Source organism: Ostrinia nubilalis, chromosome 7 (genome assembly GCF_963855985.1).
Source record: "Ostrinia nubilalis chromosome 7, ilOstNubi1.1, whole genome shotgun sequence".
NCBI classification, from domain to species: domain Eukaryota; kingdom Metazoa; phylum Arthropoda; class Insecta; order Lepidoptera; family Crambidae; genus Ostrinia; species Ostrinia nubilalis.
The window spans coordinates 7,134,880-7,159,109 of record NC_087094.1 but is presented as its reverse complement, the minus strand read 5'-3'; the positions used below and the strand labels follow the sequence as shown (position 1 = coordinate 7,159,109).

General features: G+C 37.1%; 2 protein-coding genes across 8 annotated transcripts in view; one reads left to right on the top strand and one right to left on the bottom strand.

Annotated features, from left to right (window-relative positions):
* The first annotated feature begins 2,953 nt into the window (after positions 1 to 2,953).
* Positions 2,954 to 8,637, top strand: LOC135073180 (uncharacterized). The gene is made up of 6 exons (XM_063967254.1): positions 2,954 to 3,071; positions 4,881 to 4,899; positions 6,833 to 6,961; positions 7,973 to 7,990; positions 8,082 to 8,166; positions 8,486 to 8,637. The coding sequence occupies exons 1-6, from the start codon at positions 3,021 to 3,023 to the stop codon at positions 8,514 to 8,516; spliced, it is 333 nt and encodes a 110-aa protein (XP_063823324.1). The 5' UTR covers positions 2,954 to 3,020; the 3' UTR covers positions 8,517 to 8,637.
* Positions 8,629 to 24,230, bottom strand: part of LOC135073166 (glutamine-dependent NAD(+) synthetase) — a 32,437-nt gene continuing 16,835 nt past the window's right edge. For 5 of the 7 annotated variants that reach the window (XM_063967220.1, XM_063967222.1, XM_063967218.1 and 2 more), the window contains exons 6-13: positions 23,291 to 23,495; positions 22,519 to 22,665; positions 22,252 to 22,400; positions 21,011 to 21,166; positions 19,379 to 19,593; positions 18,690 to 18,912; positions 17,978 to 18,154; positions 9,700 to 10,737 (exon numbers count right to left, since the gene is read on the bottom strand). In XM_063967220.1, the coding sequence (XP_063823290.1) occupies positions 10,585 to 10,737; positions 17,978 to 18,154; positions 18,690 to 18,912; positions 19,379 to 19,593; positions 21,011 to 21,166; positions 22,252 to 22,400; positions 22,519 to 22,665; positions 23,291 to 23,495 (1,425 nt within the window). In that variant the 3' untranslated portion in view covers positions 9,700 to 10,584. Of the gene's footprint in view, positions 8,802 to 9,699; positions 10,738 to 17,977; positions 18,155 to 18,689; positions 18,913 to 19,378; positions 19,594 to 21,010; positions 21,167 to 22,251; positions 22,401 to 22,518; positions 22,666 to 23,290; positions 23,496 to 24,230 lie in introns of those variants that run through there. The other 2 variants (XM_063967224.1, XM_063967225.1) reach the window with 2 other exon arrangements.

Genomic DNA, 24,230 nt, shown 5'->3' with positions numbered 1-24,230 from the left:
TTAGCCATTTAGAAGATTTTGTATCATAAAAATATCAACTGAATCGAAATTGTTGTTAATAAAAAAAACTAAACAGTCACATGATAGGAAATACACGTCACGCCACGAGTCACGAAAATAGTGTCCGAAAATAACAAAGTATGACTGATCGGTGGTCTTGAAGAGTAATTATTCTTTATTAAAAATACAATAACTAGTACTTCAGGATATTACTAGGCTCATAAGTCAGTGTTATCTATGAATTATTTTTGTATTGTTCGTGTAGTTAGGCTTTTCGTATATAAACCAGTACTTATTCTAGACATCTCAGAAAGCAATTGCATTTGGAGAGATCTAAATTAACCCAACCAAAGTTCCTAAACATGAATAAGATTATTTATTTGTTTGTGATTGTAGCGGTCATCGCTCAAATTGTAAGTAATAACCACAGATCCTACTATTAAGTTATAATACCTAAACGTTTGTCCGTTCGACTCTTTCCTAACGTTGAAGTCGATATGAACAACTGGTGCGCAAACGGTATTTTTATATTTATATCTTTCCAGTCTGCCGTGCCTGCAGATTCTGAAACAGCGTCTAAAGATGCGGCTGCAAAACCAGCAGAATCACCAGGTAACGCGTTTACATGACTTCCTACATTCGTTCTCATTTCCGCTCCTTTAAAGCGATATTGTGAAAAATATTGTTGGCAGGTAAAATATTATAGCTCCCAAGATAGGTCCCCTTAATATTTACTGTCCGTGGTGTACCTATATCTTTTCTTAAAGGTTAGGTACTTATCCTTTGTTTTGTCATCGGTCAATAAAAATTGTCATCCGTTTTACACTGGATGGGAAGTCGAACCTTAACTTTGAACTCATATGTACTTCTGATTAGTTTTTTTTAATTTAGTTGCGAGTCCAATGACAGTTTAACTTTTATTAGTGGTTAAGCTGTAGATCCTGACTAGGTACTCAGGAGTTGCAGCGATGGGAACGAGAGGTGGGAATAGTCCCGTTCCTACATTCGTTGCTAATCGAAGGTTCAACTAATTTAGGAGAATGAAATGACCAGAAAACTTTATTTATATCACAAATATATTTTTAAACCTAGTAACATTTATGGAAAAAAAATTGCATAATAATCGACTAGTGTTTCTTTTTAGCAGCATCGGCCGATGGTGTTTTTAAAAAAATACCAGATATGGTAGGTGGCATGGTAAAAGAGTTTGAGCAAGTACCAGCACAATTTGGAAAGGTGTTTGGTAAGTACGAGTTTACGCAAATAAGGCATTTAATTAGTTTATTCAATTAATACTTATTTATTTGGTTAGAGTGTGACTCGCTAAAGTAGCGACAATACACGTTATGCGATTATTGCAAAAAATGTTAACAATTGGACTTTTTTCTTGTTGCTAACGGCACATGTTTTAGCACTTTAGTATACAGGCTAGCTGCAAAGTGAAAACCAATCCGATTTTAAAGGGGATTTCTAAAGTTAAGAGCTATGTGAATCACCCATGTAATCTATTCTGATTAGCATCAAATTATTGGCTTTTTCATGATTGTCATGAAATTATTAAATGCATTACACTTTTCCTTAAACTCGTGTTATCTATCTATCTGTTAAGTTAACTAAGTATTCAGTACATACTTACATAAGCTACATTACCTTACTTTTGTATTACAGAGAGCAGCGCAAATATGTTTCACTGAAAATTAGAAGACCCCCAAATCTCCTTCAACGCTGTAACTACGACCCTTGCGACGCCCAGATCCCATTGATTTATTAGCCATTTAATTTTGAAAAAATAATATTTAACAGTAAAACGCTATTGTACACGATGTTACAATAAATTTGTTGCTTTATTTTATTTTTTATTTATCTTTCACCATACACTTACTGCCCTACTTAGCGTCTCAATAAACCTACTCAGCTGACAAAAGTATCATAACAATACTTCTAAGTTTCAGAATTATTCTATTATAGAGATAAACATACCATAAGTATGACGTATGAGGTACCTACTTACCTATTACGAATTACAAACGTGAAGATTTAACCATGAAAGCTTTCGTTACGGTTTTCAATGAGGCCGAATAATTCAAGTAAACAACTCAACTACGTAAATGATGATGACATAGCTACCAGTACCTTAATGAGCTACTTTTATTAAATAATATTTATTTAAGCTAAGGTCGTATACTAGGTCTACTACTAGGTCGTGTACATATACTAAAAGGCCACGCCTATTTAAAAAAATGCTGGTAATCTTAGCTCCGCAGATTCAATCACAACGAAAGAGAAGTTGCGTATGATTCCTTTTTTCGTCAAAAAATAGATTGTTTGGAGACATTTATGTGGGACTCTTCCTACTGAGCGGGGCCTACTAAAGCCTGACTCTACTATCCTCTGGGATCTATTGAGGTAAATAGATGATGATGATGATGAAATTGACACCCGTACTTATTCACAAACGATGCCTGCTTAAGTGAAGCAGCAAATCGAACGCACAGCTTGGAATAGAGCTCTGTGATTAGCTCGTGTGTCACCCTGTGCGTCCACGAGCACTGCTGTGAGACCTCATAGAAATGTTTGTGAATACGAGTTTGGATCTGTCTCCAATATAACTTTATCTAGGGGGCGAGTCCTCTCATACTAGTAAACTGCATTCTTTGTATACTACTTCCATGTAACTAACCCTTTATGATAGGTAAACAAATTATCTACTCTTGCTTCAAAAACAAAGTTTGTCATGGTGAAACTAAACAACCGCAATATATTGAAATAGTTCCATAGAATTTGAATAAAATACAATAAAATTAAAATATTTAAGCAGTTTCAAAAACATGTACGAGTAACTACCACACTACGCCGTACAGCAATTGTACAAATATGCGCAAAACGCCCATTATTTGATCAATTGTTGTGATAATTTTGATGTCGCCTTATCCGTATATAATACCTTGTATGTAGAACCTCCCAAATTCAGTAGAAGATAGTTCGTGTAGTGATTAAAACAGTGAAATAACTGCGGAATCATGACTAAAATAATCTATTTTCTATTGATTGTCAGCCTTGCAGTGCTCATCGTAAGTTATTAATTTTATTACCAATTCACCAAGAGCTTTTACCACTAAGTATATCAATTCCAGTTTAGGTACATTATATTTATTTTATTAGGAAAACATACAGCTTAGTGTAATAGAGCAAACATACTTATTTTAAAAAATACTAAGTACATAATAGTTTTAATTAAACATGTTGTTCTTCTAACAAGATAATATTAACTAAAATGTACCGTGTTTTAAGCAAAGAAATATTTAAATTTGAAAATTTTACATAAATACCTGCCTAATAATAAAGTTTGAAACAATATCGGAACTGCGACAAAGTTTAATTTTATTATACGCTCGCTATCTTCACGTCCATCTATGCAGCATATCGGCAGTTTTTTGAGCTTATCTACTATTAAAGTTAATAAGAGGTTTAAAGTGAAATATCTGGGGGCACGGCAGTGCCCCCACCAAGTCGAGCAAAAAAGCGGCACGGCCGTACCATCCTTTTCTCGAAGCAATTCAGGCCATTTTCGACCGCCTGTAACTTCGTTGTGGATAAAACTAGAAGGCTGAATTTTCATTAGCTATGCAGGCATTGTAAAGACACGGTATATTTAAAATTTCATTCAATTTGAACCAGTAGTTTAAGAATTATAACGGGTCAAAGTTACTTAATTTTGTCACTCACTGACTCACTGACTCACTGACTCACCGATCATCAAAACTCTAAGGCACTTCTAGCAGACCTAGAAGCTTCAAATTTGGAATATAAGTAGTGTTTGGTGTATGAATCAAGGAAAAACTAAAATATTTGGGGGCACGGTAGTGCAACCGCCAAGTCGAGTAAAATTTTTCAATTTCGGTCCAGTTTTCTAGATACATAACTGCTGTCTACAAAATACAAAAAGAAATGATATTTGGGGGCACGGTAGTGCAACCGCCAAGTCGAGTAAAATTTTTCAATTTTGGTCCAGTTTTCTAGATACATAACTGCTGTCTACAAAATACAAAAAGAAATGAGATCCCATCAAAAACAATACTTGTCAAAAAAACCAAGTCTCGCAACTCAGTTGTTCTACGGTAAAAAGTTGTGAGATCCATGTAATACCAAGTCCAGGCCAGGAAATCTTTAACGTTTTACATAAATATATTGACTTGGCCATCGCATGAAAACACGTGTAAATTAAATTATTTAGTGCGATGGCCAAGTCAATAATTTATGTAAAACGTTAAAGATTTCCTGGCCTGGACTTGGTATTACATGGATCTCACAACTTTTTACCGTAGAACAACTGAGTTGCGAGACTTGGTTTTTTTGACAAGTATTGTTTTTGATGGGATTATGTTTACCATATAAATAATGGCATTTTAATATAAAATATAAAAACTCATATTATTTTTGTTCGCCTATAAGAAACAAGTCTTATTTCATACCTAAATTTCTTGATGAAAAGTGTTTACTTGTGTACGCTTATCTCGGGAACTTGGTCACACATTTATCAAGGAAGGCTTTAACAATATGCAATATGATTTTGTTATCATCAGTATCCAAATATTTAGGAGCGACTCAGAATCAGCCTGTATACCATTATGCTATGACCAATAGGAACAGAGTATCAATGAAAACTGTTGGAAAAGTGGGAAAATATTCACTGTTTTTAGGCGTACAAAATCCCCCGGGCATTCCTACCTAGAAAGATATGATAAAACGAACATCTTTACCTAAAAATAAATTGTACTTACTTAATTAACTTTACAAGGTATCTTTTGTGCACATACACAACACACATGCAGAACCTTACTGAAAGAGGAAATACATAACTACTTTATTTTCTTTTTCAGACTGCCAAGCCAGCAGACGGTAAGCAGCACACATTTTATTTGTTCCTACCTATGATAGTTTTGATACACGTTTTGCAAAGCACAGCTATAGGCCAGTAGAATTAAACACAAAAATGAATTAAATCGGAAATAATTCCTACTAAAGATTTTAGTCCTTTAATGGCTTCATTAGTTGCCCATAAAGACTCTCCTAGGTTTTCGACTTCGACGGAGTTGTGCTTAAGTGGTGGGGGCCCACGAAAGGGGCGCTTTTTCGGTTTTCCGGTTATACTGCGTAAAGGACTCACCCTATCGAAAAGTGGTCTTCCTGTCGGTTGAAGGGCATTTAATCCTACATTAAATAAGATCAAATTCATATGTTTTGAACAAACCGTTCTCTGCAAATGTTCGGCAAAGTAGAAAATGTGTGTATAATTAATGACCCTCTCCACGTCCAATGGCTCATTACCCGCAGGCTTCCAAGTCTTGAAAAGGAGCGCCTCAACCAGTGTAACCCTATCAAGTTTTACGAGCTGGATGCGCCTATTCTTGTTCGTCCCAGCCGTTCCTTAACTGCGGTTGCTGCACCTCTTCCTGGCACTCACCTGAACGACTGTGTTACCTACTGTGGCTGCCCCTCTTCCTTGTACTCTCCTGCACGACTACGTTGCCTAGCCGTAAGCCTGGTCTAAGGTTCGACGCCAAAAATCAACAACAACAAGTTCATATTAAAACGCTGAAGAGTTTTTTGTTTATTTGTTTGAACGCGCTAAACTCAAGAATTACTAGTTTGATTGAAATAATTATTTTTGTGTTGAATAGCTCATAAATTGAGGAAGGCTATAGGATATATACAATCACTCTACGACTAATAGAGGCGAAGCAGTAAAGAAAAATGTTGCAAGTAAGGAAAATAGTATTTAAACTATTTTCACGCGTACGAAGTTGATTTTGTGGCTCGAACCTTAGACCAGGCATATGGCTAAGCAATGCAATCGTACAGGAGAGTACAAGGAAGAGGGGCAGCCACATTAGGTAACACAGAGTCGTTCAGGAGAGTGCCAGGAAGAGGTGCAGCAACCGCAGTTAAGGAACGACTGGGACGAACAAGGATAAGCGAATCCAACTCGTGAGCCTTGACAGGGATACGCTGGTTAAGGCGACCCTTTACAAGGCTTGGGTGCCTATGGGTGACGAGCTATTGGACGTGGAGAGGGTCATTAATTATACACATATTTTCTACTTTGCCGAACATTTGCACGAGAACGGTTTGTCCAAAACATATGAATTTGGTCTTATTTAATGCAGGATTAAATGCCCTTCAGCCGACAGGAAGACCTCTTTTCGATAGGTAAGTCCTTTACGTAGTATAACCGGAAAACCTAAAAAGCGCCCCTTTCGAGGGCCCCCACCACTTAAGCACAACTCCGTCGAAGTCGAAAACCTAGGAGAGTCTTAATAGGCAACCAATGAAGCCATTAAAGCAATAAAATCTTTTGTAGGAATTATTTCCGATTTAAAATCTAATTTTATTGGCCTACTAAGTCATTTAGAGATGGTTAAATCGTTCTCATAAAATATTTCTATGACTACTAAAGATATTTGAGTGAGTTATCGTAATTAATAAATAAAATTTAGCTTTCTTTTATTTTTAATGCCATATAAGGCGAACTTTATGCCATAAGTCATTCTCTACCAGTTTACCTATTAATGTTTGAGTAAAGCATTTGACTTAAAAATTTGATAACGTCCAATAGGTATTAGTCCATGGAGTTACAACTAAGTAAACATTCAACTTGAATTTGAATCAAGATTCTAGTTTCGTTTCGTGATACGTGCTTAAGGCGATATCACATCAAGCTACGCTTGATGCTTCACTGCGGCATCTTATGCACTTGAAAGAGGTGTTATTTTGCATCACTTTACATTTCGACGTGATATCGACTGTACTTACACTGTTTTGTTCAAAACAGATGCCAAAAAGGCAACAGACGCTGCTAAGGATGCGGCTAAAAAGGGCGAAGACGCTGCCAAGGATGCGTCTAAAAAGGGCGAAGACGCTGCAAAGGATGCGGCTAAGAAGGCCGAAGCCGCTGCCGCAGGTAAATAAAAAACTTTCCTGAGCCTTTTCAAGGCGAGAGTGAATAGGCACTTACAGTACAAATATGTACCTACTTACCAACCTAGACTGCATCTCAATTAACACCAGGTGCAGTTTCCGTCAAATACCTGCCTTGCCATGCATAAAAAAACATTATTAAAAAGAAAGAGAAAAAAATTCAGAGCATAATCCTCAAAACGAAATACACAGATCAGATCTGTGTACATGGCAAACAAATGAAACCTTCAGAGGATCGTGCAAAGTTTTAACCTGTATTGGTAGGGTTAATAAAACAATTAACGTTTCATCTTTATACAGAATGATGAAATTGAAATCGTTGACATCCTTTTAAAATAAGACTTTGATTGTTTTAATAGCTTTTCACACTTCCTGATCTCCAGCTAGATGCGTTAGTTTGAGAGAACAAAATTAAGTACACATACTGAAATGTAGATAAGAAGTCAGTTACGACCAACTTTTCCTTTTCTAGTATAGTCAACTCGTGTCGTCAATCATCGATCGTATTCGATCTCAAATGTCATTCGTGAACTTGATATATCTTTGCTTTTAAGTAGGGATATTATGGATATGTAGTTTCGGTTATGGATACGGTTACGGATATAGGAATAATATTATACCGGTTTCGGATATTTTTTTAATTTGGATATCCGAAAGTTTCGGTTACGATTACGGATATCCAGTTTACGGATATCCCTGCTTTTAAGAATCTTAAGCAAAATAATGTTGCGAGTTGTAAAGTTCGCTGTGGGCCACGCGCCCCTTTCTCGTGGTGTCTGCAGAATACCAGTGGCCGTAACGTGCTCCCGAGTACGTTATGGACTCATACTGAGAAGAGACCAATTTAGTACAAATCCTTTTTTTTTTGCTCTTTATGTTGACTTGTATCGTTCTATTTTTAGTACCAAATAAATATTTTTTATTTCTTTCAAACAAATATTCACATGTTGTATGTTAAATACATATTTCTACATAGACGTCTTTATTGTTTCAGATAAGGGAAAGTTACCGGGTAAATATAAAATACATCAAATATTTTAGAGATGTTGAATAAAAAAATAACTCATAAAACCATTAATTTTTTTGTATGGTATTATTTTCAGATCTTTCTAAAAACAACATAATGGGTGATGTCCAAACCGTAGTCAAGGATACTGTAAAAACGTTTGAAGATGTTCCTTCATCCTTGTAAGTATAATTTTCTTCTTATAATACGAGTACCTACCATTATTCAGGTTTTTATTTGAGTTTCCCAAAGGTCAATTAACAAAACAGTGAACTAAAAAATAGACCTATATTGACTTTATAGTCCATTAAATAGAGATTAACTTTCAGTATGGGACAAAAAGATTGTTTATGACCTTATGTAATAACATGGATTGTAATAAAGATATTGACTATTGAAAAAAATAAGCTGTCAGTAAAAAGTTATTACTGTATGAAAAATTTTAGCACCTAGTTTCTTTTTTTACATCAGCATTTATTGAAATTCATTGCTTTTTTTCAGTTTGGGAATATTTGGAGGATTTGGTAAATAGTTCATCCACGTGTTTTCGAGATTATGAACGTGCAAATATTAATTAATGGCTGCAAATCATTAACAATTACAAATATTAGTTATACTAAAATCAAGTAAATAAAAATATCAACAACAAGTAACATTGTTTTTAATTTAACAGTTTACGTTTTAATTTTAAAATATTACTAGTGGTAAGATTTATGATTTCACCTTATTTGTTTACGATACGAGGCAGAAAACTGGTAGTTTATTCAAGATGTCTTCTCTTCGCTTTTGGTGGACTGGCTCCTTTGAGGTGACAAAGCTGAAAAAACATTTTAATACATTTTCAAAGAGATAAGTTACCATTTTTAAATATAACTTGTTAGCCTTAGTAAATGCCCCGTTTTTGTATGACAAGCACACTAAACTTTCAATTCCACTATATTGGGCATAAGTACTTACAGCATATATCTCCGGAGTCATTTTCAATTAATTTTAAACTAAAAAACATACACGATGTCCCAAAATTTGCACTTCACACTGACACTAGAGGTAAATGAGCTTATGCCTTGATCACACGAACCGAGCAAACGGGCGAGACAGTATAATGTTTACTCGGTCGAGACAGTTGGGTGAGCGAGTCACATACTCGAGCGCTCGGCCGAGTACTCGGTGTGTATGAACATTACGCCAAGTGCTCGGCCGAGCGCTCGAGTATGTACATGTACGAGAGCACTGTCTTGCCCGTTTGCTCGGTACGTGTGATCAAGGCTTAAGACGCATCTAACAAGACCATTTTTAAAAATAACTACATAATATGAGTCATATTTCAAAACTCATAGAAACTTTTCTATGGAAATGAATAAATAAAATTGATCAGATCTTATAAGTTATGAAACTTTTCTATGGACGTATTAAGCTTGTTCGATGCGTCTTAGACTCAGCTACCTCCAGTGTCAGTGTGACGTGCTAATTTTGGGACAACCTGTATAAAGCTAAAAATCCATTGGCAAAAATTGACATTTTATGAAAGGTTGAAAACGAACCAACATCGAAATTAGTGTTACTAGCATGAATAAATATTTCAGCTGTTTCGTTAAATCCTACGCTAAGCCGTAATAAATTATATTTTAGATACCAAAATGCGTCTAAATTATATGATTTACGCATATGCGTAGTAATGTGACACGTAAAATCATGCAATGAAAAAAAAAAAACAAAATATGAAAAATACTATATTATTTTCAAACACACTTAAGACAAAGTTTAAAATACGAGCATGTCAAAAAGCAAACTCATACAAACATACATTGTTGTGACATAATTACATTATGTATATTGACGGTATTTATTTAATAAGTCGTAATTTCAAAAGTAAGTAGTTGTTCGTTCAAATTAAGACTGGCTCTTAGCAAAAGTTGGATTAAGTTTCTTTTTTAAATTCACAAATGTCATTATCATTTGAATATGATAAACAAAATTCAAATGGTAACCCAATCCTTGAACAGACAGGTTATATTAAAATTTATTACAGTCATTAAGTAAAAATTTTTTTTTAACTTTATTGCCTGAAGTTAAGAGCCAAAAAACTTTTTTCTTGCTTAGTCTAACCAGGGGTTAAAACCCAAAAATTTGTGACACTACACTTTTAGGGGCGCTATAAAATATGTTTAAGCGAGTCGGCATATCGTCTGGATATTCGATTTGACCGCCCAATTCAGAGTAATCAGCTTAGGTATAGCGCCCCACAATGATGTTTCAATCCAATAGACTAAGAGCTAGTGAACGCCAGACCTACGTCGTTATACCAAAAATTCAGATATTTATGCATAATATTTGGGCAATGATTATAAGTTGTTTCCACATCAGCCAAATAGTTTTGACAGTTCCAACTCCTTGCCAGACAGTTTTTTTAGGATAGCTGCCAAAGCCACGATGACCCAAACTTCATGATTCACCAGCATTTTAAACTATATTGGGAGCATACGCTGACAAAGTTTCAGCTTTTATAAAATGACGTAGGTCTGGCGTTCACTAGCTCTTAGTCTTCAAGCATACACAAGCAGTAAAAAATGATGAACGACACACAACAAACAAGCAAGTGACTATATTAGCACTCCTTTCCTACGCATATACAAGGGTGCATTCACACTGGGCGCAAGTGCACTACCGTTATTGGTTTTACCGGGCTCTTGGTTTACTTGGCTACGGTCGCCGTCTCGCAGCGATCCGCGTTTGTCCTTTGACATTTGCGTTACCTGAAAAAGAGCAGCGATTTTAAATTGAGAAATTACTGATGAATTCATAAGGCTAGGCAGTCAACATTTAAATTGGAAATATAGGCGAAAATTCATCTAAGATACATCACACATATCAGTTCTGACACAACTAGCGGTGTAGTGCGAAATATTTTTTCATACATACTCTATGAACTCATCCCCACTAGTCAGTTTCAGTGAGGATACCGGCAATCATAGACGTATCACTAAAAGCTCTGTGAACTGAGTACTGACATGTGTGAATTAAATCACTAACGCAACACTGAACTGAGCAAACACGTAGACGAAACTGTGGCTTCACTGATATGTGTGAATAGACCTTTATGCGTTGAAATGTGACAAACAAACAAAGTTACTTTCGCAGTCTGCCCACTCTCCCCTTGGTGGGTATAAGTGGCGACTAAGGGACAAATATGCGAACTACAGGCCTCCCCAATCCATCTGGCCGTGTAGGCAAAATTCTCTACACGTCTCTAGAAAATTAGAGGGTCGTGTCAGTGGACACTAAATTATCTGATGAATACGTGGGACACTATTTAAGTTGTGAGCCTAACTATGAAAACAAAGTAGTTTATTATTAAAATGGTATTGATTGCGTTTATTGGTATTGTCTTTCATGATTTATGTACTTTTTAATGTGTCCGAAACACTTTTCATAGCATTTTTTCCACTCAGCTTGAGGCACCTCCAAAGCATGGTTTTTGACCGCACCGACACACAGTAGTTTGATTTTAAAAAAAGGTGGACATACGATCGAAAGTCATAATTTCACCGAAACAAAAATTGTTTTGGATAGCATTTTGAATGCTGATCAACATTTGTCATTATGCATTTTTCGATAAAACGAGCTTTGCGCTCTTAAGCATGAGCTCATGCTTAAAAAAAATATGTCAAGAAAATTTGTATGGAGAAAAATCTTTTTTATTTTTTTTCTGGCTACTGTTGCAAACTGTAGCGGTCAAACCTTATGTAGTCGTAAGTACCTATGGTGCCTAACATTACTACATAAATACTTTTTGCGGGCACGCGCGGCGAAGCGAGTAATGGACATGCAAAATTTTAAATATTTTTATTTATTCATTATTGATTTTAATGCACTTAAAGTAATTATTAATAGATAAATATACTTAGTCTAACTTACTACAGCCCCCTATTACCTCATTTCACGCTAAAACCTTTCAAACTAGAACCTAAGTTTGTAGGTACTAGGTAGTCTAAGTTGTTTTTATTGTCATTATAATATTCACTACTGGTCTACTGGTTATCATGTAAGATAGATTAGGTAGATATCAACCCTTTACCTAGGTATACAGGGTGACTTTTGTATCAGTATCCAAATTTTAATATAATAATCTATGAAGCGAAAGACAAAACACGTATTTTTTATTTTTGTATCGTCCAGTACAAAAATGTCAAAATAAAGCACCCAGAAACAGTCTGAAAAAACACTTACACCGTGGTCACGGCTCACTCGCTTACGCACGCACACACGTACGCGCCTGCCCGCGCCGCATTTCATTCATTGCGATACGATTCATAAGTTGTCGATTTTCCCTTCATACTTTCACGGGCTTAGGACCGTCAAAATGCAAAAGATTTCAAAGTGGTAATTAGTTTTAATTAAACAGACTTACTAATTTATGGTAGAAAAATTAAATACCTACGACAATAATTACGCGTTCAAAAAGAAAATAAAATCACCGAGAGCGGTAACACTACTTTTCTTGTGTACCTATTCGGGGGTATTTATCGTTATTTTCATGTGCAATAATTGAGATTGCTTACCAAACCTACCTAACCTAACAACAAACTAAGAAATTATGAGTAGGTATTTTAATAATTGCCCAAAGTGCATACCATTTTTCTCCAGACAGACTTGCACGCTTTTGTACATTGTCTTTGAGTTTATTTAAAACTACAGTGTCATTTCGCACTTCGCGTCTCGTGTAGGTACTTACGTACTTGCTCGCGGATCTCGCTTCAGTTTGCCGCTAAAATCGTTCACCGGTTTGGCACTGTTGGGTTTAGTCCTTGGTTACGAAGTCGAGGTATTCCTCTGGGCCCGGTTCAAACTCTCTCCACTTAAAATGTAGCACCGAATCATTTCATAACACTCGCGCTGCGAATACATCGTTACGATGACCGCGCGACGGAACGATCGGCGCGCGCAGCGATACGCGCGTCTCGTAATGGGTTGCGCGGGCGACTGATTGATGCGCCGCGCGCGGCCAGGCCGGCCGGTCGAGCGTTGCCACACGTTGCCAGCTCTCCGCTCGACCAGCTCTCCCGCAAAATGTTTACGCGCTAAGCGCGGTAACCACACTACGTTATTAATTGGTTAGGAAAAAAATAGTTGTTGTTAAAATTTTACCTACCTATTTTTTATTAAAAATGTCATCTATAAACGATACCTAATGTCAGGAAAAAATTTGGATACTGATACAAAAGTCACCCTGTATACCTACTTCTTGGCACTTATAATACCGACATACATGATTAAAAAAAGTCTTCAAGCAAGAACCCTTGACTTCAATGGTTATGAAAGATTTTTTAACTTTCTAGAGTAGTCCTGAATAGATCCTTAAATCATTTTGACTGTCATAATCGATTACAGTAGGTAGTGGGTTCAGTAAGGGTTTCAACCCATATAGTAAACAATACATTTTTATGGCTCTCCATTCAGTTAGTCAAATAATTCCATCATAAATGGAAATATCCGTAACCCTCTTCTACACATTATTCATCATCCATCATCATTTCAACCATAGAACGTTCACTGCTGAACATAGGCCTCCCCCAATGATTTCCACAATGGCCAATTGGTGGTGCCCTGCATCCAGCGCCTTCCTGCTACCTTTATGAGGTCGTCGGTCCACCTTGTGGGTGGACGTCCTACGCTGCGCTTTCCGGTACGTGGCAGAACCTTGCTGCCCCATCGGCCATTAGTTCTGCGTACTATGTGCCCTGCCCATTGTCACTTTAGCTTGCTAATCCGTTGGACTATGTCAACGACTTTGGTTCGTTTACGGATCTCCTCCTCATTTCTGATTCGATCTTGTAAAGAAACACCGAGCATAGCCCTCTCCATAGCACGTTGTGCAATTTTGAGCTTATTTATAAGGCCTATATTGAGAGGCCACGTTTCCGAGCCGTATTGCCACACATTATTGCAGATCCATTATGTATACCTCTACCTATAGTTTTATATGCCAGCTAACGTACACAAAAACTACTGTTACATGGTGCAGATAATGTGATAACATTTTGGTGTACTGCAAACCTGCCTATTGGATTCTTTCGGAAAAAGTAAGTATGTGAGTGACTTTGATTATTTTGAACACTCTGATCAAGATAAGTGAATAGGCTAAAATATATTTTTTTGATTTTTTTATTCGAACGAAGATAATAATTGAAGACATGAATGGAAGAAGGTGATAAATGTCGGATTTCAAATTTTTCTCAGTTCGATGATTGGGTAAAGGTATGCTTTATGCTTTATGTTTGAGGCTACTTATAAAGGTGTTATGTACGTTATCTTTTAAGACGAAGGGAAAGAAACTTACACCTCTTTAAAGGAGCCAAAAAAAAAAGAATATTTTTGCGAAAGTATAAGACTATTCAACAGAAGAACTGGAAATTACAGTTCTATCAAAATTGAAACTATCCCGCTACCTACTGTAATCGATTATGACAGTCAAAATGATTTAAGGATCTATTCAGGACTACTCTAGAAAGTTAAAAAATCTTTCATAACTATTGAAGTCAAGGGTTCTTGCTTGAAGACTTTTTTTAATCATATATGTCGGTATTATAAGTGCCAAGAAGTAGGTATATACCTAGGTAAAGGGTTGATATCTACCTAATCTATCTTACACGATAACCAGTAGACCAGTAGTGAATATTATAATGACAATAAAAACAACTTAGACTACCTAGTACCTACAAACTTAGGTTCTAGTTTGAAAGGTTTTAGCGTGAAATGAGGTAATAGGGGGCTGTAGTAAGTTAGACTAAGTATATTTATCTATTAATAATTACTTTAAGTGCATTAAAATCAATAATGAATAAATAAAAATATTTAAAATTTTGCATGTCCATTACTCGCTTCGCCGCGCGTGCCCGCAAAAAGTATTTATGTAGTAATGTTAGGCACCATAGGTACTTACGACTACATAAGGTTTGACCGCTACAGTTTGCAACAGTAGCCAGAAAAAAAATAAAAAAGATTTTTCTCCATACAAATTTTCTTGACATATTTTTTTTAAGCATGAAAGGCTCGTTTTATCGAAAAATGCATAATGACAAATGTTGATCAGCATTCAAAATGCTATCCAAAACAATTTTTGTTTCGGTGAAATTATGACTTTCGATCGTATGTCCACCTATTTTTAAAATCAAACTACTGTGCGACAGTTGCTTCTGGCTACATAAATCGCTGTTCACGCATTTAATTTTAATATATGGGTACCAAAAGAAGTGTTTAGATTCCAAGCAAGAATTTTGTAGCGTTGGACCTGTTTATTTCATATTTTGAGTGTTCAAATAGTCAGTTGTTTGACGAGACGTGTATAAGCTCACATTTTCGTCACGAATGGCGATTCGACTATGCTGGTCAGTTTCCCTTATTAAACTGAAGACTTTTGGAAAAAAAGTGGCTGTTTACTAATAAATTTTAACCATTCTAAATTTTTCTAGTGACGTTTCTGTCATATAATCGGATATTTCGGAAAAATAGGCGACCGTAAGTTTTAAAGTGTTCCGAGCGCATGGGACTTTTGTTGGAATTGGTTCATCTTTAAACACCTCCATAGTCGATAGCTGTTTATTTTCAGGATCATTATACATAGATCCTTAATTCGTCAACTGTCACAATTTTAAAAACGGCTTTTAAAGCTTTTAAAACGTATTTATCAAACATTTCCTAGGACTAAACGACACAAACGTCCTATTGAGCGTTTGAAATATTTTGTGACATCCAGCGAGAAAAAAACGTATTAACCATAATATGGTCATACAATATTTTATTACTGCTAGTGGAATTAATGCCTAGGATTATCTCAATCCTACGATATATCACATGACGAGGTTTCTCTTCCATTTTTCTGACAACATCAATGTTTTCCGCCACTATTAGTCATTTTGGACGACTTTCGCAAAGTTCACTGGTGAGCCAATGACATACAATATTATATTTCTTAAACTAGCGTTTTACAATGGTAAAGGACAGATCTTTATCACCAAAAGTGAAATTTAGCTGACCGCTTCAGTTTTATATTGATTAACCACGTCGAAAGTCATAATAAATCTTCGCGCGAAAATTTCCGCAAGTCAATTCCATGTTTTTGTAGTCAAGATAATTTTCAATTCAATGTTAATAATATAAAACGTGCTCAAATGATAAAAAGTTTTGAATAAGGTTGTAGTCAAAAATGTCAAACTTTTCATCAAAAGTATCAGATGTTGTCTAATAACACGTTATGTTGTCGAGGCTCACAACTTAAATAGTGCCCTAGTATCTATAGGTCTAACGGCACGAGAGGGGTGACATTGAAATACAGAGTGTAGTTTTGTAAAACAACGCCTATCTCAGGGGTAAGTACACATGAAAGTAATTACAAGAAAAATAAAAATAAAAATTTAACTATTACTTTATTAGTAAAAAACCTTGTTCAAACCTCTCCTAAAACTTTCGAGACGGCGCTTGTTACCGCCCGCACCACCTCCGCGTAATAATACCTGACCGATAGCTCGCCCGCGTAATAATACCATTGTGGTGGACTGCAGTGGACTGTATGCGTTTATGTGTGTTCGAGAGCGCTGACCGGACGATGATGACTGCCGTTGAGAGCTTGCCCTTACTAGTAGTAGGTGCTACTTGCAGGAATAAAACCACTATTTCACTTGCTGAGAGTTCTCGCGTTTATTATTCGCTTCCTTTTCTCAGTTCTTGCTTCTTCAGATCACTTGTTTCTTGGAGCACTTGTTCTCTGAACTAAACTACAATTTAACTTTAACTAAACTTGTCTCCCGGAGCGCCTCGCTCCGTATTTATAGGGACCGGGCTATATCCATTCCTTTCTCTCCCGATATTCCTGTCTCTGTCTCCCATGTTCATTGTTCTAGAACATAATTCTGGAATGTTCGAAGCGAGAGGTCCAATATTGCCGTCCTGTTTCTTTTTTTCTCGAATATTCCAGAAGTGCAAGCGAGATAACTGATAACGTGAGAAAGAGATGGAATGTTATTTATCTCTAATCAACTCTGATTAATTATTTTACAACATTTTCTGACTGTTAACGTTGCTAATCAATTCTAATTAATAAATTAGCGTATTTTCTCGGTTGACGTCGCTAACAACCATTTTCCTGATTTCATGGATTTTTTTTTTGGCATCAGTGTCGTGTATACTAACACCTCTGAGATGGGCGTTGTTTTACAAAACCACACCCTGTATTTTGTCGTGACAGAGCATAAAAATCTGAAGGAGATCTGAAAGCCTCGTTGACGTTTGACGTTACAAAAACGTCTCATGCCGCCTAAGTTAAGCACTAGGCAGCAGTGTTGCGAACTTAGCTACTTTATAGCTAGATTTAGCAACTTTTTGATGTCAGGCAGCTACAATTTTTTTTAACTTGTAGCTAAACTTTTTAGCTACTTTTTCTAGCAATTATTGATTATGATATATTTTTACAAAGTTATGGTAGCGGCATACCCGACAAACAAAATTAGTATTAGCAATTACGATTCGACTCACTTAAATCGGTAGATAATCAAAATATTGTCTTCTTTTTTTGTTCATTAAGTAGTCACAGTATTAAAGTTAAGTTGATTAAAGTTTACTTATAGCTGATTTATTAACTTCAGTGTTTTATTTCTTTAGTATTTTATTTACTTCGGAATTCAGCTACTTCTAGCTACTTTTTAGGGAGAAAAAAATACTCAATCTAGCATCTTTCTGTTAAATTCCTAGCTACGAGCCTTTGGTAGCTGTTGGCAACACTGCTAGGCAGTATTTTTTACTTACCGCATCATCAATGGCCTTGAACTGCCAGTTCTAATGCACGCGGTAGAGGAACGGGCGATGGTCGAACCGGTTGTCGTCGGGGCTGTAAGTCTCCGCGTGGTACGAGGGTGTCAGTACGGTCATCTTGTGTCGGTTGATCGCGTAGCACCGGAAGAAATGCTTCTGAGATAAGCGACCTATAGTTTTTTTACTTACCGCATCATCAATGGCCTTGAACTGCCAGTTCCAATGCACGCGGTAGAGGAACGGGCGATGGTCGAACCGGTTGTCGTCGGGGCTGTAAGTCTCCGCGTGGTACGAGGGTGTCAGTACGGTCATCTTGTGTCGGTTGATCGCGTAGCACCGGAAGAAATGCTTCACCTTCTCAGCGACCTGGATCAAAGGAAAATGGATCGTAAAGGTAGTATTAGCGAAACCTAATAAGCTGAAGTTTATTGCGAAAATGAATTGCGTATTTTGGATCGCCTAGGCTGTCTGAAGCCAAACGCTGTGTTAAGCGGACGCGGGCGCGGGCTCATACAAAATTGACCCGTCGCGGGCCCCGCCGCGGGTCAATTTTGTATGAGCTTATCTACTTAACTTTACCTAAAAGTTACTATAATTACAATATCGACTCTCAGACAAGTTTTATAGCAAGAGCTCCAATATTTATTATTCGTACTCGTTCTTAGGCACATGTAATTATGGGATTACTGATAAAATTCATCGGAGAAAATATTTGTTTATATTATTTTTATCGATAACCTTCGATTTCAAAAAACTCTACGACTCAAAAGATTGCGTTTAGAATATAACGTTATAACATCCTTAAGAGACCACAACATAAAAAAAACTATATTAAAAAATATATTTCTCCAATGACACAAATTACATCGTCAATCAATTAGTAAACTACTTCAATAATTACCTCTTGGGCCGTGCATTTGTCGCTCCAAGTGTGAACCAGTTTGTGGAACATACTGAAGGGGCCGCAGTGATGGGTCTTACGCAGTCTCCCGAACTCTGACAACTCTGCATACGTCATGCCCATATCCTGTTCGTCAGTTTGCGTTATCTGACCGTCAGTTAACGGCTCTAATTCCGCAGTGGGAGGCGCTTGGAGTATCTCCGATAGTGACGGCAAGAAGAATCTGGGGGGAAATTGACTTTTAACCCTTGAAGTAGCAAGTTCTATTTGGACCTTAAGACGTGACGATAAAGATAGATCTAATGTGTGTTGCAATTTAACATTTCATTTTACCTTAAATAGCGATAGAAGAGCTATAACCCCTAAGGCAGCGTTTCCACTGAGGCGAGTTAATCGAAGCGATTCTATTGGTTCTTTACAAACACATCCCTCGCTACGTATCCTCGCACATCTCTGGTGAAAACGTAGCCTAATCAGGAAGCGATATATATTTTGTCATAAAAGTAAATTTTGTGAAAATAGGCTTTTAAAAGGCGCTTTTTACACGTCCCAGTATTACTTTAACCCTACCACCTTGAGACAGTAAATGGGCCAGCACAAAGAAAGTCATACAACAACGTAAGTACATGCTAAATAATTATATTCCACAGGCTAATGTGATAGAAAGAAATAATTCCATTTTAACTTACCGGCTTTTAGCATACTGAAGGAACGCCTTAAGGTCGGTCTTTGATATGCCCCCTATGGGGTTGACGTCTGCGCTGGAGCAATCATACTTGGTCATGTAGCCTCTCAAGGCTTCGTCTACGTTGGACGAGCCGAGCACGAGTAAGCCGCCTGGCCGGCCTCGCACCCATAGCATCAGCTGAGCAAACAAGTACGATAGCACCATCCGTAAACGTGCCTGTAAGGTAAAAACATTTTTAAGTCTAGTCTTCAAACTGTTTTTGAGTTGACATAGACACAGAACTAACCCAAAATTTCACACTAATGCAACTCCTGTACAGTGTCTTGTATGTTACGTCTAATGCTTAAATCCGGATTTGGACAAGGACTGAATATGGGAAACGGGCGTTAGACAATGTAAGAATCTGCATAGGTTCAGCTTCGAAAAGGGGCACAAGTGGCCACGAAGCGAATTGTCGTATCAGAGCTAAGAGTCTTGAGAAAAAAATTAAGTGCCAGTATTTGTGCGTCGTCCGGGACGACTCGTCCCACAAATGCCTCTTTCATAATACTTTAATTGACACAAAATATATTTATTAGAGTTACACAATTTCGAGGATCGTGATCTCTGCTCGTTATGTGAATTGACTCATACAATGACATTCGACTCTTCTAAAACTAAAAATAGTATTAGACCTTGTTGGTTATAGGTGCAGTTAAAAAAAGATGTCCTCGTAAAAATATTCAATTCAATGATGTCAACTACCCTATGCAAATAAAATAGGCGTTCTTGTAAACAAGGTTAAGAAACAGTAATAAAATATAACATCAGGTATTTATTTAGTAAACAATTTATTGTAAATTGCTAAGTTCGTATACGTGATGTCGTAATTGTCTAACACCTTTTTAAACAAGAGTGACGCAACAAACTATAATTATTATAAAAAAACATGTACTAAACAATCGAATAGCAAATTAGTTGCGTATTCATAAACGTTCGACACAAAATACATAGCAATTAATTACATTACAAAGACGTCAGCGCATCTATGTCAATAATTCGATAATATGCGAATTAATTTAAATATTCTAGTTGACACAGTTGTTGTACAGTAAGTTTACTTTGGATACCCATTGTTAAAGAAATTCGGTGTTTATTAACCGATGTCAATGATTCATTATTTGAATTACATGGTTATGTTTTTATATTTTTTTACATCTGGCGATCGTCGATTGTCACGTTGTTTCAAGGTAAAAAGCGAAGCGAATGAGAAGTGGGCTAAAGGTAGGAACATAAAGAATTTAAATTTGAAGGAAATATCTCTTTTATCACATAACCAGGATTTTTAGGCACATAAAATTCATTTTATGTATTGGAATGAAGGTTTCAATTCTTAGATGCCTTTTCAACCGTCATGTTTCGCTTTGCAACGAAGTGAAGTAATTGTCAACCTTTGAGGTTATAGAAATGTGAGTTCCAAGATGTACAAGAGTTGCATAAGTGTGAAATTTTCCTGTCTTAGTGAGCACCTACGTTCTAAAAGGAACCCCCATGCAAAATTTAAGACTCCTAGCACTTGTAGTTTCCGAGATTTCGTGATGAATGAGTGAATCAGTGACTTTTCGCTTTTATAAATATAGATTTTCAGGATTACCTGTATATTCTGTAAGGCCAGATTCTGCCTAGCACAGCCGCCTTTGCTCCTGAATTTCGGCACGAGACCCGTGGCTGTTGTGAAAATGCCAATTACTGCGCTCACGGCCGAGTCGATCATGATCGGGAAATGGTAGCTGCCTATTTCGCTGGCGAGCTGAAAAATAAGTTAATTAAGTCATTTTAGATCAACAGGCACATAGCTCGAAGAGCTGATGGCCGCTGGGGCAGAAAAGTTCTTGAGTGGCGACCACGAGCCGGAAGACGTAGCGTGGGCAGGCCTCCCACTAGGTGGACCGACGATCTGGTAAAGGTCGCGGGAGGTGCCTGGATGCGAGCGGCGCAGGACCGGTCTTTGTGGAAATCCAACAGGGTCCATAATTATCTGTATTAACACATTGTAACACCTATATTATATGAGAGTTTTTAATGAGTTTTATGGAAGCAATAAACTTATTGAGTATTGAGTATTGAGTATCCTTGGGGGAGGCCTTTGTCCAGCAGTGGACGTCTTTCAGCTGAAACGAACGAACGAACGAAGATCAACACTTTTGTAATCAGTAAGAGCAGCTTAGATGCTATACGATTTGTTTCTTTCTTGAAATAGTCAAATGCGCAAGCGCATATTTCTTTAATGTTATCCAAGAATTCCCTAGACCCATACTAGATTTTGTTCGTATCTAGCTTATTTTGAAAGAATATTTGAACAGGACTTGGGACTGACTTAAGTATGACAACATGTAAATTAGCAATATGATATTAGCGCTCAATTTCTAAGCGCAACCACTAACACCATCTCTCGTATCTTTGTGAACTTTTCAAAAAACAAAAAGTGTAAATAACTAAGATACAGTCAGCGACAAATAGTTCGTGACACCCAAAATAGCAAAAAGTTCCAAACACGTCTTTCTTTATAAGGCTAAGAACTCATGGGGCGATTTTCAACCCGCGCCCGCGACGGTTGCGGGCCCGCAGCTTCTGTAGAATGCAGATACTATGTAAAAACTAATGCACAACTCAAGACGCGATTTTCGCCCGCAACGGGCGCGGTTGTAATCGGGTCCCGCTCGGCGGTTTCCGCCCGCGCGAAAACCGCCCGATCGGCGGGCGACCATTTTGTACCAGTGACTTAGCACGCGGCGCGTTCTTAGCCTAATAGGAATAAGGTGATGTTGTCAACTTTTTGGCTACTTTGGAAGTTACGGACTATTTGACGCTGACTGTATCATACAAGTTTTATACCTGCGAAGCTCTCTGTTTAGTCTCCTGACTAGAATTCTCTGAAGCCATATAGCACGTTACCAGCAACCTATTGCATAGTTCCATAGGATCTGATGGCGTGTAGTCAGACTGGCAGAGGATCTTCCGAACGTCGTACAAAACTTGACTCTCTAAAAATAAACACAAAATTAAAATTAGAATCAACTTACTATTTGTGGAAGGTCTAGACGTTCTATTTATCTAGCAAGGACAGGTCTAAGCCTTGTGTAATCTGACGTCACAACTTACCTCCTTTCTGTATTGCGTCACAGATCTGTGTGCACATTGAAAATACGATGCAAGCGGTACTCGTGGAGTCCACACCGCCACTTAGGGGCAAGAAAAAGCCTCCTTGCCCTGACCTGCGGAGGTAGTCCCATAGCCAACAAGCTGGGCCTGAAATATAAAAACATGCCAATTTAATCATGTGGACGAAGTTATTCAGCATAATTATAAAATTGCCAAGGTCTATACGACAATTTTTTTTACAAACTCGCATTGTCCCAGAAACCATGACTTTAGTGACTTTTCTACACAGCAACAAATACAACAGTACGTTTAATTGAAACATTTTTATTACTTGTTGGCGCGTTGGATTCTCTGTAAGCCTTTAAGCAGCATTCGAAATAAATAAATTACTTTATCAAACTAATCGTAAAACTGCAGGGAACAAACTCAACCTAAGGTATGGTTATTTATTAGTTTATTATCCATCACGGAGGACTATTGTGGATTAATTCTAGGAAAATAGATGAGAACCTTTAGAAATCTGCTACTGAATATACATAAGCCTCTATTATACGCCACAGCAAGCAACTCTGTGTTTGCATCAAACAGCGCGTGTGAAATGAAGCGCACAGGCAAAAGCCATATTACAAATAATATACAAATTGCATCATTCAGTCTTCAGACGCTCGAGTCGATATTTTTTAACTCCTCCTATATGCTTCTGATTAAATTCGTTGCTGTAGTGGTGGGAAAGTGTGGTAGGACAACTCCCGTTCAGTCGCTCGACACTTACCTAATTCGATTTCTTCTTCTGGCGTCAGATACTTCCAGTCTATCGGTGGGCTGGTTGTCAGGTGTACGTCATCGTCGTCAGACAACGCGAAGGGAACCGTGATCCGCGGGAACGGCTTGTTTGACGCGGCCAAGTGTGATCGGGATCTAATCTGAGTTCTGTACGACCGAATGTCTTCTAGGTCTATTGTGGCTGTTATTACCTCCTGTAAACATACGAAATGTTTAAATAAAAGCGTGATTTGGATATCATTCGACTAAACTAAAACATAATACAAAAAGTACGTACTATAGCCTATATCTATACAGGGTGTCCCGTAATGTAACGTCAAGCCGGAACTGGGTATTGAGGCAAGTTATGCTGGTTATCAGAAAAATATAAAAAAAAATCTATGTGGCATTTTGTCAAAATAATAGGCATTTAAAAAAAACAAAAAATTCTACTCCCGGTGACGGTCTTTTTACTCGTGTTGCCACAAATCTTCACTTTTTCCAAATTTTTTTTTTGTTATGTAACCCTGAATAATGCTTCTCTAAATTGTTATCAAAATTACAAAACCAGCTGCTCCAGCTTGGATGAAAAAAATACATTATTCACAAAAAAAATTTCAAAATAGAAATTTTGCCTAGTTTAAACTGACTGTACTGAAAAAAAATTGTACTACGCGAGTGTGGCAAGTGACGTCATAATTTGGCGCATTTAGTAAGGATTCCAAAATGGTATAACACTCGGTAAATTTTTGCTGTAATTGTCGACAATTTTTGTATTTTTGGAAATAGTCCCGTTTTTAACTTTATTTACCTTGGTTAAAAATTATTATTCTAATGTGCCCAAAATTCAAGTTTCTGTGACTGACTACCGTACAGTCAGTCACAGAAACTTTTGTCACCATGACAGTAATTAGTAGTTGACATACTGTGACAAAAGTCACCCGTGCGCG

Excerpts from the sequence above, each read along its gene's own strand:
- LOC135073180 (XM_063967254.1), top strand. The coding sequence starts at position 3,021 with ATGACTAAAATAATCTATTTTCTATTGATTGTCAGCCTTGCAGTGCTC. Across the intron at positions 8,167-8,485 it reads GAAGATGTTCCTTCATCCTT|TTTGGGAATATTTGGAGGAT; the intron begins GTAAGTATAATT and ends GCTTTTTTTCAG.